This window comes from Ammospiza nelsoni, chromosome 3, assembly GCF_027579445.1.
Source record: "Ammospiza nelsoni isolate bAmmNel1 chromosome 3, bAmmNel1.pri, whole genome shotgun sequence".
Classification (NCBI taxonomy): domain Eukaryota; kingdom Metazoa; phylum Chordata; class Aves; order Passeriformes; family Passerellidae; genus Ammospiza; species Ammospiza nelsoni.
Window position 1 is genome coordinate 48,729,931 of NC_080635.1, and position 19,074 is coordinate 48,749,004.

General features: G+C 39.9%; 1 protein-coding gene across 8 annotated transcripts in view; it reads right to left on the reverse strand.

Annotated features, from left to right (window-relative positions):
• Positions 1-18,670, reverse strand: part of STXBP5 (syntaxin binding protein 5) — a 104,055-nt gene extending 85,385 nt beyond the window's left edge. For all 8 annotated transcript variants that reach the window (XM_059467241.1, XM_059467239.1, XM_059467236.1 and 5 more), the window contains exons 1-2: positions 18,383-18,670; positions 16,466-16,563 (exon numbers count right to left, since the gene is read on the reverse strand). In XM_059467241.1, the coding sequence (XP_059323224.1) occupies positions 16,466-16,563; positions 18,383-18,535 (251 nt within the window). In that variant the 5' untranslated portion in view covers positions 18,536-18,670. The remainder of the gene's footprint in view (positions 1-16,465; positions 16,564-18,382) is intronic.
• Between the last annotated feature and the right edge of the window lie 404 nt (positions 18,671-19,074).

Here is a 19,074-nt window from a genome sequence, read left to right on the forward strand (position 1 = left end):
CCTCATTAGAGTGCCTTGCATTTTTTCATGCGTTTCACAGAACATGGAAAAATACATGCCAAAACATTAAAAGAAATCATTGTTTTGTGGAAATAGTTGTAATTTTACTTAGCTATTTTGATGAGGCATTTTTGTTATTATACAGAGCTCCAGTTCACACCACAAAAATGGCTGCATACCAGTGTTGCAAAAAGTAATATTTTTATGGTTTGTATTTACCAGAAATCAAATTTGACACAAAATATTGAAAGGTTGACATTGTCCCTAGAAGTTACTTATGCAACCTTAATTCACATCTCCTCAAATCCATGATGGTAATTTATTTTTAAAATTAAATGCAGTAGCTCAAGATCAATTGTAAATGTTTTGCATTATTCAGCCTGATTTTTTTAAGTGTCAAAAAGACAACTGGTCACTAACAAAACATAAATTGCCAGATTTCAAAAATTGGCATTACAACACGTGTCTTCAATATGATTAAGTTGTAAAGCATAGCCCTAAAAATAACCCTACCCATTCCATCTTAACTCTTAAAATTTGTTGCAGGTGCCAGATTAGGTCCTGTAGTTTGCTTCGTTCTCTGTGTACTTGAGGACTTCAGATGGGTCCTTTCCTCAGCCCCAAGAAATGCAGCACTGGGCAGTGCTCAGGAGTTCCCACAGGAGTACAAATTCTGAGCTACTGTTTTGCACAGGCTGTGAGTTTCACAATCCCAAGGGTTTTTCTTAGTGCTAGGAAGTGGATAATTCAAACAGTGTTACGGGATTTCCAAGAACCCAAGGCCCAGTTTAAGACTACAACAAGATGGAAAACAGAAAAACAGATTATCAACAGATAAAGCACAGTCCAAGGTACTTCTCCTGTACATCTTTCTTGCAGTTTTTCCTAGCAGGTGCTTTAACTACAAGATGGAGGGAGGTATTACCTTCCAACTGTACCCTCAGCGACTTTTTTTCTGAGCCTTTAGAGAATCTCCCCATCTCTTATTCACTTTACTCCAGTGCTTGGCTGGAGATTCCAAGTGATGTCTGATACTTCAGGCAGTGCTTATCTGCCCTGGTATTACAAGAATGATTGGTTTACTAGCAGAACAAACAAATAATCTGAGTCTAAAGAGTTATTTCAATCAACTTTGACTGAAGGAAAAGAAATCTTCAGATAATACTTTGTCATAAATTTCATGAAAATATGAAGCTGAAAAGAGTGGAGAAAAGAATATGGAAAGGTGGGGAGGGAGCCAGATTAGGCCCATATCCCATCCAAAGCATTTCCTCAATATCCTAAAATACAGGCTCTGCTCAGTCACAGGAAGCACTTAAGAGTTACAACAGACATGTAATACTACTACAAGATTGAGTCATATGGCAGCAAGTTTCACAGTGAAAATGTCTTTCCTCTAGATAAAAGTATCCAAAATTATAGATGTCCATATATTACAATTCACTTCACATAACTGAAACCATTCCAGTTCCAAAGGAACTTAAAGAAGTGCCATGTAGAGCAAACTGTGTTGCTGCTCAGAACTTTTAAGTTTTTTCCACAATCCTGCACCTTAACAGAAATATCTAGCAATATTTCTGCATCATAAGACAGTCTCAATAAAAAATACAAGCACTGAAGGTTTATAGTTAGATCTCTGATTGAAAAGGAGAAAGGAAAGGTTCAGGGCATTGGTTTTGTAAAGAAATTTGAGCATTTATGTACACTTCCTGCATAGTAAAGGAAAAGCTGCAGAAACAGTAGAGCTTTTCTTTTCTACAAAGAATTTACATCTCCTTCACTACCACCCTGCATGCCAAATGCCAAGAGAACACATTCACATTTCCAATGTTCCTCTCACTTTTTTTTACCATAGTAAAGAGATGACAATCTAAAGAGCAAGTCTGCACAGAGATGTGCTAGAAGAAGAATACAGCCAGTTTCCTCAAAATTATTGCCTACAAAGTGACTGTAGTTAAAGTACAAAACTAAGTTTCAACTCTTTTTTCAAGTAATTTGGGTCTCACTGGAATTTTCAGCAACATATTTGCACAAGAATCACTTACAAGAAAGTGAATGTCTGCTGTTCAGTTAAAATATAAAACCTACCAATTATGGGTATTCCAAAAAAGTAACCTTGATCATCACCACTAATCACAGTACTACCCCATACAGGAAATTTAAAATTAAAAAGAAAATCACTTGCTGTTTGAGGAAGACTATCACCACAGTCCAGAGCTTTACTGAGGTTTTAATGTTAAAGCCTGTAGTTACAAATGTCAAACAGACAGGGTTTCCTACCTTTTCTATGGAAGCTTCCAGCTGTGAAAAAGGGCACTTCAGAAATGTCTGAGCCCTTGAAGATATCCAAGGGCTCAGACAAAAGAAAAGCACTGCCTGGAACAGGACCCTTCATCCAACCTCAAGATAGTTTCTAAGCACCAAATCCAGATCATTAAAATTAATGTGGCATTGTAGCCCCATCAATTCAGACCAGCTTTGAGTCAGAACTTCCATTTATGCAATGTAGTTCAGTGTTCACTGTTTTGAGTGTCAGATAGCTTTTTCTACTCAGCAATAGAGAAAATGAAATGAATTCATTCTGGAAGTTCACTTCTATAACACCTTCCATCAAAAATCTGAGAGGAAAACATGTAGTTGTCAGGCAGCTACAACGTCCTAGAAGCTGTAAACTGGAACTGTAAACTGGAACATCTGAGTTGGTACATGTCAGACAAGTCACCTGTGGTGCTCCTCAAGCATTCACTAGGAAAAAAAACTAAACAAAAAACATGGGAGAAAACGACTGTTTCCAAGACTTCACTAGAAAAGTTTGAAGAGAATAAATACTACCTTTACAAGGTACTGTTTAAAGTTTACTACTTCTTTCAAATGTCAGCATGGCAGATTGGCAATGAAACAGGAACAAGTAATCCCATAGTGTATTTACAGTGTCCAACAGCTCTATGTGAATTAAAAAAAAAAAAAAAATTAAAAACAAAAAATCAAAAAGAGCATTAGTCTTCCTGATGATAAAGAACTCCACCAGAACAAAATTAAGTCGCATATGTATTCAGAGAAAAAGCTAAGGAACCTTTTCTGGCTAACTACATGGAGATTTACTTTAATTCTTTGAAGCGTTACAAATCTGAAAGTGTTTCACCTGCAAAGCATCTCTACTTCTTTTGCAACAAAGGACTGTAAAATTGGACTCCCAATTGATACCTTTTAGGCACAGCAACCCAAAGTCTGAATACTACTCATTTTTCAGATACACACACAGTCTGCTCAACACCCTAAACTTGGTGGGTCTGCAGAGAACTAGTAGTCTTCAAATTCACTGTCAGGTACAAGACTTCAGAGTCAGGATAAAAACATTTCAACACCATCAAGCCTCACCCCTCCTCACAAACCACATCCATGCACAAACTCAATCACCTCGAAGCAGAGAAGAGGAAAGAGTTACATCATTCACCCCAGATCACCAGAGATGTAGGACAGTTACATTCCTAGAAACTATTCATTGACAAGGGCTACAATTATTTCTACCAGAAAAACCGCTATACTATAAAGAACACTTGAAAAACTAAGATAAGTATTTTTAAGAATTATTTTCTGAGAAAAAGAAACCAGTCATATAGAGATGCTGAAAATTTTAAAGATAATATTTTAAAGAAAAAGTAGAAATTATTTCTATTACCCAAAATTTCTACTAAGAAAAAACAGCAACTATAAAAGAAACAATAAAATCTCCATGAATAAAAATAAAGGAAAAAATATTAATAAGTGGCCTGTTGAAAAAATCCAGGATTAAACCTATTTTACTAAAAACCACTGTGACTGACTGGTACGTTCCAGTGTTCCAGTCAAATATCAAGAAAATTAGTACACTGAATGGCATTTATTAGTAGTTATTAAAAAAAAAAAATAGACAGCCAGAGATCTAATATACCAAATAATAGCTGTGAGCAGCACTGAGCTAAGATACTCAGACTACTAAATATGTTTAAAATTTCTTGTTAGAAGTTGAAAATTACATATTTATAGCAGTTCAGTATCATTCATACAGAATTCACTTACACTGATCATCTTTACGTATTGTCCATTAAAACACTAAGACAACACTAACAAGTATGCACAACTGAGTTTAATTTCATCAAATGTGAACTTCTCCCAAATTACCTACAGTTGTATAATTTACAGTTATTGTCTGTACTACAGCAAATAAAGACAGGTAGCAAATTCTCTGGTATTCTGAAACTTTTAGGGTGGTATTTTTGTAGAATGAACTGTGTGGAAAAACCTTTCAAACTATGCTTTTAAATATTTTACCTGTAATGCACTCAAAGCCTGCATAATTCAAGTTTGACATGAAATATGTTTTCAGAAATATTTTGCAAGAATAGCCTCTTTGTATAAGTCTTTTACAGCAAGTGAGATTACACTTCTAGAAATGCCAGTCCATACTGGGTATATGAAAATAGCAAGCATTAGCAGTATCTTCTTTGTCAAATTGCTTACAATTACTCTGGTAGCACACTGTGACCGCTTAGAAACGGCACAGAGTAGCATTTCTCCTTTAAAACTTACTCAAGGGCATTGTTTTCTGAACTTGCCCAGCCTGTGTTGGCATTGCAACAGTATGTTCCACTGCAGAGAAAGAACTGAAGGCAGAGAACATCCTCAGATGGCAGTGTGACCATCGCACTCCCGTCTGCACAACAGCTTCCTTGATAAACTCTCCACTGCATCACTGCAACAGTCTTGGCTTTTTACTTTTTACCATAGCATCAATACCTTTTCATCAGCTGTTCAGGCATCTCAATTTTCAGCTTTAGTAGCAAAGGTGTTTCCTTACTAACAAACCAGAAAGAAAATAAATTGTGTCGAAAAAATGATGATAACATGAAGTACTGAGTTGAAATGAAGATGTGCTTCTGGTCATATGCTAAGATATAAAATTGCAGCTTCTAAATATCAAACTTCACTGTCAGCATCATTTGATGTGCTCCTTCTCTCACTGGGAAGTGCCAACATAAGGAACAGATCATCAAAAGTCAGTAAAGTTGGCAATAAGTCAATAAGTAGCAAAAATGCCACTTCCTCCTTACCTTTTTTTTTTTTAATTATTTATTTCTTAAATCCAGTACACCATTTATTTGATCTGGAAATTATTGGCAGAGCATTCATATGGGAAAAAAAATTCTTTTAAACTGCCAGAGTTCAAATGTCGTTTTTGTCCTTTGCTACTCAGGTAAGGAATAGGATTGTACAAGTTAACTCCTGCTGCCTCTCCTCTAAAATATGTATAAATCAAATTCCCCCCCTCCCTTTTTTTTTTACTAACCCTTTGACTATTAACATAACTGAGACTATATTTGCAATACTTCCATGGACCAAGTCTGTAAGAAAACAGGTATAGCTGTCATATCCTAGGCAGCCATATATATTGAGGGTAATTGAAAAAAAAATGTGGACCTATACCCCTGTTTAGGTTTTTTTTAAAGATAGAGAAGCACAAAGGTTTAAGAAAATGGTAGCATTCTTTGTCAGTGGCTACTTGAACTCTATTTCCTTTGACAAACAGCCCTTATGAAAACATGGGGACATTACTAACAAGCAATTACTAACATTGCTTTTGACATGTAGGCTACCTGATCTCTCTCCATCCCAGTTAGTAACTCACCAGAATTTTCAAAAAGGCTATATTTTCCACCTTATTATTTCAAAGAATGAGGGGATATACACCATGCCAGTTTGGGGGGTTTTTGTGACTTTCTTTTTTATCTGACATTTAGGGCTGGCTGTGGAGGTAATCTTACTGCATCAGTTTATTACACAGATTTGGAACACATATAAAAGGGAACATCAGGCAAGTTATTGTTTTGCAGCCCATTCTCCATATTCATAAGCATCACTAAAGCTTAGTAACTGTACCTCTAACATCAACATTACAAAGTCCAGTTAAGAATGTTTTTCAACTGTGAAGACGAACATCTGCTCTGTTTAACAAGGTAGTATGACTGGATAGAGCATATGCTAAAAAACTAAGGCACGCTGAAACTATTAATTGAACATTAAGTGATCACAAAAAAAAATTAGTATTCCATCTTTTTCCCTAATGAGCAAGTGGGAAAATGCAAATAGGTCCATCTGCTGCTACTGACTAGGAATCATTGTTACTAGCTGGGAAAGAGGGACGGCCTATAGTAGAAACTGTTATCAAAAACATTGGACACCAACTGGATTACCTCTTTAGTTGGCTACTCTTGAAGAGCTACATTTATCATTATTATGTGAACCAAAAATCTAATAACGTTACTTGTACACATACAGAGTACAAGCCAGACAGCAGTTTCAAGAGGCTAAAAAAATACAAACCCCTACTTAAATAATATGAATCACACAAAATAAAATAATAGCTCACTAAGCAGAAGTACAAACATATTGCTTCATTTGGATCCGCACCCTCTCTTTAATTCCCTGGTTTACAAAGTTCCAAAGCTAAACTCCTGTGGAGTTTACATGAGAATATAAAGCAGGAAATAACAATTAATTCTTGGAGAATCTGTGAGAGACAGCTCAGAAAAGGGTGAGTTTGATCTTTAGCCTTCTTGGTGGAGAACCTAGCCTCCACTCTCCACCAGCACTGCTTGAGAGAGCACTGTGTGGTTTGAGGAGGACAGGCTAAAGACTTACTGTGAACTATTATTATGTCAAATCCAGAAGAAAATTAAGCTTCAGGTTTCCTAAACATAAATCAGGTTTTGTTACTACCTTTTTAAGTTGTTTATAAAACAAAATCCTAGACATTTAGCAAAACTGGCAAATACAGTAACATTCAATTACTTCTATCAAGCTGTAAACTTCTCTCTGTACAATAGCAATCAAATAATTGATTTGGAAAACTGCAACACTTTGGACTGCCCTTTCTCAAGTATTACAAAATCTGCATCATTATTATTACAAAAACTTCTGAGTTTATTTTTTGAAGAAGCCATCTGGACACAATCCTGAATCATGTAATCTAGCAGGGTCTGTTTGAGCAGGGGGGAATGCATTAAGTAACTGAAAAATAAAAAATAAAAAAATCTCAAAACTCTCAAGTAAAAATCTGTAAGATTAGAACTACTTAATCTTAGGATTAATAATACTAAGACTATGGATGAAAGACTATGCATGACCTACTCCTGATACTCAAAAAAATTTTTTACTAATACAGTATTAAAAATCAATCTTAATTCAGCAATTGATAGAGTTGCCTCAATACAAGCACCGTCAATAACTACATTTTTTTGTTTAAGCAAAGCTTAGGGATTCAAAATACACTGAATCATTGCACAAAGCTAATAAGTTAAAATAAGTAGTACACAGACCAAGGACGTCATCCAGTTGTACAGATCTCAACACAAAGCCAGTTTTAGAATTTCTTAAAAGGAGAGAAGACAAAATGGTTCTCATTTGTGTCAGTCTTAAACTGAACATCATTGTTGCAGAACTCAACAACAGCCACAGAAAAAGTAATTTCATAAAGGAACTGTAAAAATCACAAGGAATCAGGATTCTGTATGAGTCCCCAGAGGCTGAGAGCTGCTACATATTTTAGAAATTTACTAAATAAGGCATTATACCACTCTACCAGTCCTCTCTTCCGAAATATTTGTTTCAGCTGTTTCCAAGACCTTCATTATTTTAATGTGTCTAAATTCAGTGATACAAATACCACTGACAAAGATTTAAATTATGTCTTTAGAACTTCATCTGTATTTGCACTGAGAGCCAACAGTGGTGGTAACTTAGAGTGCTTCCTTTGATAAACATGTAAGCTGCACAATTACCAAGTGCCTAAGATAGAAGCGTTGACACGAATGGGGTCACTGAGTTATCAGGAATTCTAAGAGGCTGCACTTGACTGGCATTAAGTACCAATTACAACACCACAACTGAAACATACGGGTCAGCAAAACAAGGGAACTCCAAAAGCTGCTGGCAGACAGCACACAGGCAGTGGGTAAGCAATGCAGTTTTGCCTCAAAAGTAACACACACCTATTCCTCAGGCTGGCAGACAAATTACAAATTACTACATGTTAAAGAACTGCATCTCTGGGAAAGCAGAGTCTTGTCTACTTAAGGAGATGAACTTCGCAGGATCACGAACCACAATTTTTCAAAAAAAAACAATGATAAGTTTGATGGTGCACTTTAAGATAGGCACATTGAGAGCAGGAAGAGGAAGAGGGAAGACCCAACAGATTAAAGATTACCACAGTATTAACTCTCTCAAAACTATTAGGTACTCCAATATTTTTCAAAATGTAAAACCATTAGCAGATAGCTGAGATCAAGGGTAAAGCAAACTGTTCCCAAAATCCAGGTCCTGCAGTTCTGTTTATCTTCATATTGAATGTAATAATTTGCAGGTTTTGTTCTGTTTCTCACTGAGTTTCTACATAGATAAGCCAACTTAGTCACCTTAAATTCATTGTCTTACCTTTGTCTTTTGAAACTTTTGTGCAACAAAAGGACCTGGACAATTAGAAGTTTAATGCAGTCACAAAATTTCTGTCAAACAAAGTTTTGTTAGGAAGGGTTTGCAACATTGATTTGTGCCTTCATGCTTTCTTTATCACATCTCATCTTAAGCTGCTTCTATTCTTCCAGATGTGACTTGACTAAAAGTGGTCATTTCCCACAGCAATAATGCTACTTCAGTTCTAAAAGCCATTCCACAGTGATCAAGAAAGCATAAATCTAGTAAAATGCCAAATTAAGATCTAAGTGAATTGAGCAGTGTATCACAAGTCTGAAAGCCTAAGCCTGGCTCCAGCCATCCAATTTCCTCTTTAGTTTAGCCTAACCTCATCAGGTGGCACAATCCATATACCACCCCAGCGTTTCACAAATAACAAAATGATACAAGGAAACAATCTATGCTAATGCTACAGCAACCTGCAGCCTTACAAACTTTGCTTGCTTGCTGTCCAAATATTTCTTTCCCCACGTTCCCCATGACCCAGCAAGTTTGAAGCTCCAAGGCTATATCCATTAAGTTTCTGCTCTGTCAGAAAAATACCTAGAGGGAAGGTTAAATCATAATTTTTTTTTAGATTATGAGTTTTAATACAGCTATACTTCAAGTATTCTTGAGCAAAAGGAATTACTACTAGAAGTTGCATTAGTAGAATCAAAGTATATGCAATAATGCTCCCAGTGGAAGACCTGCTGCTTCCCCACAGCCACAGTTGCTACAGCATGGCCTTACTGACAGCACCTTCAGGAATAAACCTGCTCTGTCATGGCTTTACCCATGGCTGCAGTCCTTCCAGGGGAGCACCTGCTCTCATGTGGGATTATCCACGGCCAAACGCTTTCAGGTGCTCCAGCATGGATTTATCCACAGGCACTGATGTGTCAGTATCCACCTGCTGCAGCACAGCCTTATCCCTGGGCTCCATCCCTTCAGAGGTTCCTGCTGCTGCACTGACACAGCCACAGCCACTTCCAGATTGTCCTGACTGACACAGATCCAGCTGCTCCCACGTGGAGCCGTCCATGGGTCCCTTGGAGTGCAGTTCCCAGCACAGCCCCAGCCAGCCCAGGCCAGCAGGACAGACACACAGCGAGTCCCTGGGCGCTGCCAGCCCGGCACATCCCTGCTGCTGTTATCACAGTGCTCCCAGGCACAGCACAGCCAGCTGATAAAGCAGCACAGCAGCAGGGAGAGCAAAAACCAGCCACTAATGAGCACTGGACTCTCATGTACAGTCAGGCAAGCAAGGCTCCTGACAAGCACCTGCCAATTAATAGCTAATCAGCAATTACAGCTATACATTCAATCTAGCACATTCCAGTCAAACTTGTCATTATCTTAAATCCTTTGAGCTGCACATTGAGTGTCATAAAGGATTGTTGCAGTTTAACCCCATCTAGCAACTGGGCTCCACACAGACACTTGCTCACTGCCTCTGGTGAGATGTGGAAGAAAAACTGGAAGAGGGAGAAAATTCACAGTTTGAGATAAAGAATGTTTAATGGACAAAGCAAAACTCACCCTGCACACAAGCAAGGCAAAACAAGGAATTCATTCACTGTTTCCCATGGGTGGGCTGGAGCTGGCTCCAGGAAAGCAGGGCTCCCTCATGCATAACACTGACTTGGGAAGACTAATGCCACCACTTGAAACACCCTTTTCCTCTTTTTCTTCCAGCTTTATATTCTGAGATTGACATCATATGGCACAGAATATCCCTTGGGTCAGCTGTCCTGGGCTGTGTCCCCTCCCAGCTACTTGTGCACACCCAGCCTGCTCATTGGTAGGGTGGAGTGAGAGGCAGAAAAGGCCTTGGTTCTGTAAAAACCCTGCTCAGCAATAAGGAAAACATCCCTACATTATCACAACTGTTTCCAGCAGAAATCCAAAACACAGCCTCGTACCAGCTACTGTGAAGAAAACTAACTTTATTCCAGCCAAAACCAGCACACTAAGTTTCCCAACAAGTAAAACCACAGATTTAAAAACAACATCATCCTATTTATTATAAAGAATTCAGTCAAAGCTTTCTCTGTGTAGGACTCAGTTGCTTTAATTCCATGCACTTTCAGGTGATACATGCCTCACCATGCCATTTTGGCCCTATTTCATTTCAGAATACCCAAAAGTAGCTGTTTTTCTTTATTAAGAGGATGGGAATTTTTCACTAAGATAACAATAGCCACGTGAACAAAGTGCTGGATGATATGACAAGAAATGCAGTAGTGTTAAAAGAAACAGAAATGTGACAAGATTAACATATGGTTTGAGCAAAGCAGTTTTCTTGTTTGAACTACTCTGTGTGAACTGAGTGGCAAGGTAGACAATAAACATTTTTGTAATAATAAATAATCAGTGTGTCTCTGACATGGCACTGCTGCAATATTTTTAATAGCTTTACAAAGTACTCCTCCCAAAACAGGCATATTTATTCAAAGTCCAGAACACCAGTGACAAGGGCTGAGACCATTTTCTTCAGTGTTCAAATGCCAAAAGACCCTGACCATCCACAAAAGAGTAGTTCAGCTCAAATTTGGTGTGTTCACAGAATCAACAGAATTACAGAGTGATTTAGGTCAGAAAGGATCACCCAGCTTCATCTGGGTTCACTTGAAGACGTGCCAACATCAGTTGGATGCTCCGTTTAAAGAGCTGAAATCTTTGCATACTCTAAACAACTCCAGCCACTGTCCTACTGCCAGTGTCGAGCTACTACAGAGAAGAGCAAGTACAGAACTACTTCAATAAAAAAATAACCAAAAAGCAAAAACCCCAACATACAAATATCTCAAGCTGATATTTCCATAAGGAACATAATCAGCCAGACTGCCTTACAAAGGAAAAATAATTTTAATGGCTATAATCACATCACAACTTGGAAATGCTGTTTTGTTAGAGCTTCAGAGAATTTACCAAATTGCTTGAATTTTGTAGTATATATCTACAGCAAAGCTATCCAGATGCTGCAACAAGCACTTCATCAGAAACTGACTGCATAGAACCACATACCCAGGGCTTTGAGCTATTTTGATTACAAGAAAAAAAATGTGAGTTTTCAAAAAGGCTGGAGAATGGATATCATAGAAAACAAGCTTTATACACTCCAAACACATAAAAACTTCAGCCATTTGCTCACATAAGCCATCTTTTAGTGCTGAAAAGACTGTGGGGAAATTAACAGATACTGATATTCAGGACAATTGGAATCTTCAGGTTTTTAATGATTGGAATGATGAACAATCTATTTTTTCCCCTTCCTGTGAACTTGGTTTGCAAGAGGAAAAAAAAAATAAGCCAAACTTTAATTAAATAACCTATTCTGCTTGGGAATAAAGAGTCAGAGGCACAATTTGGTCTGTGTGGAAGGTACAATAATTACTCTTACAGGTCTTCCCTTCATTTTCAATTATTTCTAGTGAAAATGGTCTTCCTTTCTAGAACTCGCTCTATCAAGAGAGGCTGAACTTCATGCTACAAATGTATATTTTTAAGGCACAAAACACTAGCAGATATTGTATTTATGTTGGGAGATTATCACAAAACATCTAATTTGATATACTGTCCTAGTTTTGCTATAGAAAAATTTAAGTGCAGAGAAATGAAGAAACTTGTTTAAGATGGAGTTTAACAGCAGGGACCAGGAGAATTCCTTTAATATTTCTGCTTTAGCTTCAAAGATTATTCTACCTTATAAAAGCAAATAAAAAAGCTCAGCTGACTACTATTATTAATTGTACAGGGCCCTGGACTTAAAACTTCTGAGGAAGCACCATCTTAAAGGCAAAAAATATCCTGAAAAAGCTCATTACATCTTCCTCTATCCTCTTCAGAGTTTACACACCCCCCTGCTCAGATCACATTGGGCTTCCAGAGGGCCTTCTGAATAGAAGAGCAAAAGCAATGAAGAGCACAGGAGCAGGGCTGTTACTTATGGCACTGAGCACTGTCAGGACGTCACGGGGTAAAGTCTAACTGATTACACCAAGTTAAACCTTGAGCAGATAAACTGAACTCTAGCTCATTAGAAGGTTTTGATACCTGCTAGGAAAACAAAGCACAGCCAATTATGCACAAAACTTTCTTAAGACCAAGGATTGTATGTCATACTGTAATGGTTCAGGTAGGCACAGAAAAGAAGCAAAGCACAGAGGAATTTTTAACTACTTGATATCTCACATGTTGTGACAGTGGATCAAAAGGTGAAAGCCACCCTGGTAACAGCAGCTAAACCCCTCCAAGTATGGAGAAAACCAGAGATGCTGACCTGATGTGACAACAGAGGCCACCAGCAGCTTGTACTGACCATAGCAGTTGAAATCAATAGTGAGCACAAGTGTTCCCTGTGGGGATCACATCCAAAAAATCCAGCACAGAGGAGAGGAAGCCTGAGGCAGAATTGCCACGCAGGAAGCAGGCCACCAGCCAAGACTCACACACCTCAAACAGCTGGAACAAGCATCCTCCAGCCACACCACAAACTCAGAGGAACAACTGGACCAGCATGTCCAGGTGAGTGCCACTACTCGTGAGGAACCATTTGAGATTTCATATCACTCAGCACAGTGCTTCTGCCCACGTGTCTACATCATCCCTACATTTCCCTTGCAACAGCAAAAACAGAGTCCAACAGCTTAACTGTTTTGAACAGATCCTAGTGGCAGGAAGAGGGTCACATCAGGCTGGTCAAGGTTTCTACTCTACTACGCTACTCACTTTGTACTTTTCCTTATACACAGTAAAGTAACCAGGTTGATGTTCATAGGTGAGAACAGAACAGAACTTTTGCTGTTAATAGCTAAATCTGTTATTTTTGGGGTAGGGAAATACTTCTCTAATTAAGGATCTGTCTGCCTCCAAAAATCTTGGTTTTAAATCTCCTAGCTAAACAAGAGTTAGAAATGTTTCTTAGTAACTAATCAAGTTTTTTAAAATGAATGCAAGGGATATACTGCTCAAGTTACATCCGTGAATAATCCCAAACTAACTTTCCTGACTCATAAGGTTAAAGTTTTACATTTTAAAAGCAGTCTCTTCCTAGTATTTTTATGGACTTGAAATTGCACGATCTACAACCAACTGCTGCTTAGGGGCGTAGAATGGCAAAGTTGCCCCTCTGGCATACTATGTTACCAACTACACCCATCCAGCCTAGAGGCAAAAAATATTAACAGAGTAGCAATTCCACTTCTAATCCCATTAGTGCAACATGAAACTCATAATTTAGGCACTTTCATTTTTACAATTTGTGGATTTAGAGAATTCAATAAAGTGTTGATGTTCAGTATATTTATCCATAAAAAAGACGTCATTTAACTGGCAGTATACTTGTAACCACAGATTTTGATTCTTCAGAAAAAGCTTCAGTTCTATTTTTAAATAATTTTAACAGTACTGCAAACATTTAGCACTTGTGTATAAGAAGTCACTCTGTTCTTCCAGTAGTGGTTACAGAGGCCTCATAAAGAAGAATAAGAGTGTGATTTAGAAAACTCCTCACATTAACCTGCTCTGAACAATACTGGTTCGGAATTTAAAACACCCAATTTGAAGACTGATCAAATACAGAGAATCTCTGGAAAGAGTCTGATAAATAGTCCAAAGCCAAATCAGGACTGTAACACTATTTTCCTCATATATTAATGGCATCTCAAACAGGTTCTTGCTCCTTGATTTAAGAATATTTTGCTTTTAATACCCTTTCCAAAAAAAACCCCAAACTTGTTTCTCCATTACTCAGACTACTTGCAAAAGAAAGCATTAAAAGATGTACCTATACTTGAAGACATAAGGAAAACACTAATACCCACCTCCCATTTGCTGGTAGGCAATGAAAGAAGCATTATCATTCCTTTACTTCTATACTCTCACAACATGAACACAGAAGAAAATTAAGACTGCCTTCTATTGCACTTTTATGATTTTTCAATGAATAACATTTTACTGACACTCAGTCTTTCTAGTCCACACCTCATTTCAATTAAAACCACTTTTGCAGCTTTAAAGAGTAAGTGGATCCCACTTTAATGAACCCTTGCGCATAATTTATTATTCATAAAAACCTTAGCAGCAGAGCATCCTGAGGGTTGGCTCTATCTTTGAGCAATAGAATGAAATAAGCACTTCTTGCAAGCCTCACTCTGACCCATTCTTCTCAAACCAGCAGAAAGCAAGAAGCTGCTTTTACATTGGGAATATGTCTGAGTCTATTCCTTCTGCCTGCATTCCTCCATCACAATGAGGAGGTAATCACAGGAGATGCAAATCCTGCAGTGCTGTCTGGTTACAGGGCTACTCTGTCAGCTGAGGGCTTTTAATCAGCTCTTCCAAGAATCAAGAGCTGTATCAAAGTACTAAGAAGCATATTTATCTTCATCAAGTTAGAGGAGCACTAACATTTCAGCCTCTGCATGAAACTTCTTCCCCTCCTTTAGAAAACACATTTTCTGTCATTTTCTCACAGTAATGCTTTCTTTCCAAACAATATTGCAATACCTCTCTCTCAATTATTTAGAAAGCAATTCCTACTCCAAGAATTCACAGGTGTGTGTAGCCATGGATGAGTGCCCAGAAACAGGTTTTGTTGAGTCATCGTTACCCAAACTGCAACATCATGTTGCCCAAAATTACAGGTGAGTAAGCTCTAAACATTTTGATCTCTTCTTTGCCTCCAAACCAACTTCTAACTTCTATATCTCTTTTTGCTTTCTCATCTATTCTACCAATATGAGAGTAATTAACACCACCCACACACAGTTCACTCTTCATTTAAGTCAACTTTATAACCTGTTAAAAAAGAAAATTTATTAAATTAAGTGTAGTTTCAAATATAGCATTAAGAACATTGCATTATTACCCCTATCCTCTCGCTCTTGAGTTAAAAAATCTGGAGAGTTCATAATAGAAATCTAGTTTTTCAGTTCTAGTTTCTCAACTTTTAAAAATCAACCCCCTTATGTCAATTAACCTTATAGACAGGGTAGTGATATACCAGAAAGAAAAAAAAAAAGGTCTACTTGAAGACTAATATAAACACCAAAGGAAATTGTTAGATTTACCTACAATTTAAAGAGGACTAAATCAATTTCTCTAGCAAGATGGCCTAAGCCTTCCCCATAATGTTTACAAATCAGGACATTTCAGGACAACAAAGAATTCCATTCATTCTCTTATGCTGACAAGTAAAGGTTCTGACAACAGCAGCGTGGATTAAAGACTCTACAGGACACTTCTCTAAAAAGTAAAAGTTTAAACACATATGTTGTTACATGGCTTGGATAGTAGCATATGGCTGTGGTACCATATGGCTATAAACATATGGGTAGTTCACTTTTTAGTGAACAAAAAGAAGCAGGGTTACTAGTGCTTTACTTCACAAATTCATTCCGCTTCTCCCTGTCACTCGGAAGCTTTTAGCAAGATACAATCCCTGTACCTTTTACTGCCCCCACTTGAAACCCTCATTTGGCAACACAGAAGTAGTAGCAGGTCACTAGAGTATTACAAGGTTTATCTTAAGAACAAGCCCACCACCCAAAAAAAGCCCAACCAAAAACCCTACAAAAAAACCCCAACCAAACAAACATCACCTCACCAAGCAGCACAGAATGTTTCAACCCCAGAGGATAGAGCAGAACAACACAAGAGAGCTCAGCCCACGTCTCTCTTTAGAGTTGCAGTCAGCTGCTGTAAATTGTCAGCACACTAGTAACCCTCTACAAAATTTATCTATTACCTTGAGATAATGGCAACTGAGCAGCCGTACCTCACATGATTTACACAACTTAAACTGACACAAAGAACAACCAAGCCACCCACCAACAGCAAAGAGAGCTTGCTGCTTTACTCCCCTCCTGCAAAACTGGCTCCCACCAGACTTCTGAATGGCTCCAGCAGCTGAATCAAGACATCACCTGTGTGAGGTGCACTAAATCCACTTCAGAACACAAAAGGATACAGCCTTAGTGCTCCAGTCTGAGTCCCAATGGCCAGTATTTTCTGAACCGGATCAAATGCCAAGGCTGAAGGTTGGTAGGGGAAACCGTGGCGTACAGTCTGACAAGTCAGAGCAGCGCAGTAACAATGGGCCAAGCAGGATACCAAAAACAAACAGAATCAAGACTGTATGTTAGAGAAGAGGATTCAATGTTACTCACAATTTTAAAAGGAACTACAAAGCAATTTAATCATAGACTGAGAAAATCACCTGCCTTACACGAACCAGTCACAAAAAATTTTATAGTCATAATTACTCATTCATCTTCAAGCATCAAGAGACAGTCAGACTTTCTAAAACTTAATTTGAATCTTACATTTCTTCTGTATAAAGACTGTATCAACTCAGCATTTCATTTTCTCATCAACCTCATTACCTGACTAATTTTATTTTCAGCTCTAACAAAGACATTAAACTATTAAAATCTGAGATGTTCCTAGCAAGTTTGACAACAAAGCCAGACATCATCAGAACTATTATAAACTACTTGACTTGCTTTTCTGAGAATCACTTCAATTTCAATCCAACAGACCCAACATGACAGTGCAACCTCTCTCAGCTCAGTAAAGAAAAAAAAAATAGCAACTTGAGCTTGACAGAATCAATCTCTCATCCTCTACTTCCCTCAAATAGAAAAAGCAGTCCCAGAATTGACCAAACAAAAAAATACTTGAATGAACAAAGTCAAACCCCCTCAACCATGGGATTCTTTGTTAATATGGAGCTATTGGCACATTTAGCTTTTTTGGTTAGCCAGGACTAAGTTGGTAATTGACCAAGCAATAACTCCATTAAAACTTCTCAGGCTGCAATTAATCAGAACTGAAAACATAATACAAGTGTCACCTACTCTTACTTCCACTCTAAATGCTCACATCCTAAGCCATACAAATGCCAGCTTTTCCATTTCTAAGGCTTTAGTTTAAAGCAGAGGTGTTTCATGACCTCATAAATGCACAGCAAGCTTCTGATATAGTCCTTGTACTTCACTGAAGTTGCAGGCATATCCCACAACTTTCTGCATTTCACAACTGAATAAAATCTAACTGGCAACAGCTCTGCTCCTCTCCACATTCTTCATGAGCAGCTCCTGAAGGCAGCAGAAATGCCTGCAATACACAAAAAACCGAGGAGAGTCCACAAACAAGCTCATCCATGTCAAGTTAGGCCATGAGTGCACCGCAAAGATAAAAATGACTATTGATATTCCAATCAGCTTTTATTCCTCTTGATACAGCTGCTGGTTAATTCGCTGCATCATTTTCTGAACCGTGCAGACACAAGCTGCAGTTATCCTACCCTACAAAAAAACAAGCAAATAAATAAACGGGAACTTCCTTTCTAGATAGGATTTGCAATAGCAGCATCACCAACTTGGCAACACACTGCAGTGAAACCACCACCACAAACATCGAAAGCCTTTTTCAGGCATAAAGGAACAGGATAAATGATTTCCAAATAATGCAGAGGGACAGAGTCCCTGTCCTTCGGGCCCATTAGCAGAGGCTTCTGCTCAAACGCCGGGACGATCAGATCTGCACCACAGCTAAGTATCACTCCTTCCCCCATCCATCCAACTCTTTCTACGAAGCCCTAGTGAACACTGTCAGGGTTACTCGCATGAAAGAGCCTAGACGACGACAAAACCCGAAACTCTCCAAGAAAGATGACTAAAGAAATCCAGCAAGACCTGTACAGCTACACCCACCGCTCTCTTCCCGTCTTCGCCCCCGAAAATAATCAACCCAAACAAGTAAACAGGAGCGGCGGGCAGGCTCGGCGAGGTCGGCACGGAGGAGCGAAGCCCGCAGCGCCCATCGCGGCGGCGCGCTCCCTTCCCCGGCCGCCCGCCGGCTCGGGGCTGCAGCATTCATTCACCTTGCAGAGCTGGAAGTGCTCGGACTGGAGCGTCTCCTGGATCTCGGTCTCCCGGTTCCCCGCCTGCTGCTGCTGCGCGGCGGACGACGCCGAGGCGACGGCAGAGACCGCCGTCAGGCCGTCCAGCACCTTCCTGATGTTAAATTTCCTCATGGTCCTCGGCGGCGGCGCTCCCGCTGCCCCGGCCCCGCCACCGCCGCGCTGTCACGGCCGCGCCGCCCGCCCCGCAGGCGGCAGACGAGCCCCCGCCGGGAGGGCGGTGCAGGGGCGGCCGCGGCCGGGGGCGCCGCGCTCCTCCTCGTCCGCGGCGAGGGCGGCGAGGCGTCAGTCCGGCAGCGCAGCAGCGCTTCTCATCGGGGCCCGCGGGCTCGCAGACGGAGACTGGAGCCAAGCAAACAGGAGTCGGTCAGCCCCCCGAGCGCCGCCACCGCCGGTCCCACGCTCGCCGCCCGCGGCCGCCCCGCGCCCTGCCCGCCGGGGAACGCGGCTCGCCCCGGGCCCAGCCGGCCCCGCCCCGGCCGCCCCTCCCTCCCGCTGCCGCCGGGGCTGTGCGGGCTGCCGCGCCTCGCCTCGCCACCCCACCCCGCGGAGCTCCGCGCCCCCCGCACGGCCCCCGCCACTGTCACCCGTCCGCGTGCGTGCGCGCGTGTGCCGCTCCCCTCCCGCCGCCGCAGCCTCTCCCCCCGCGGCTC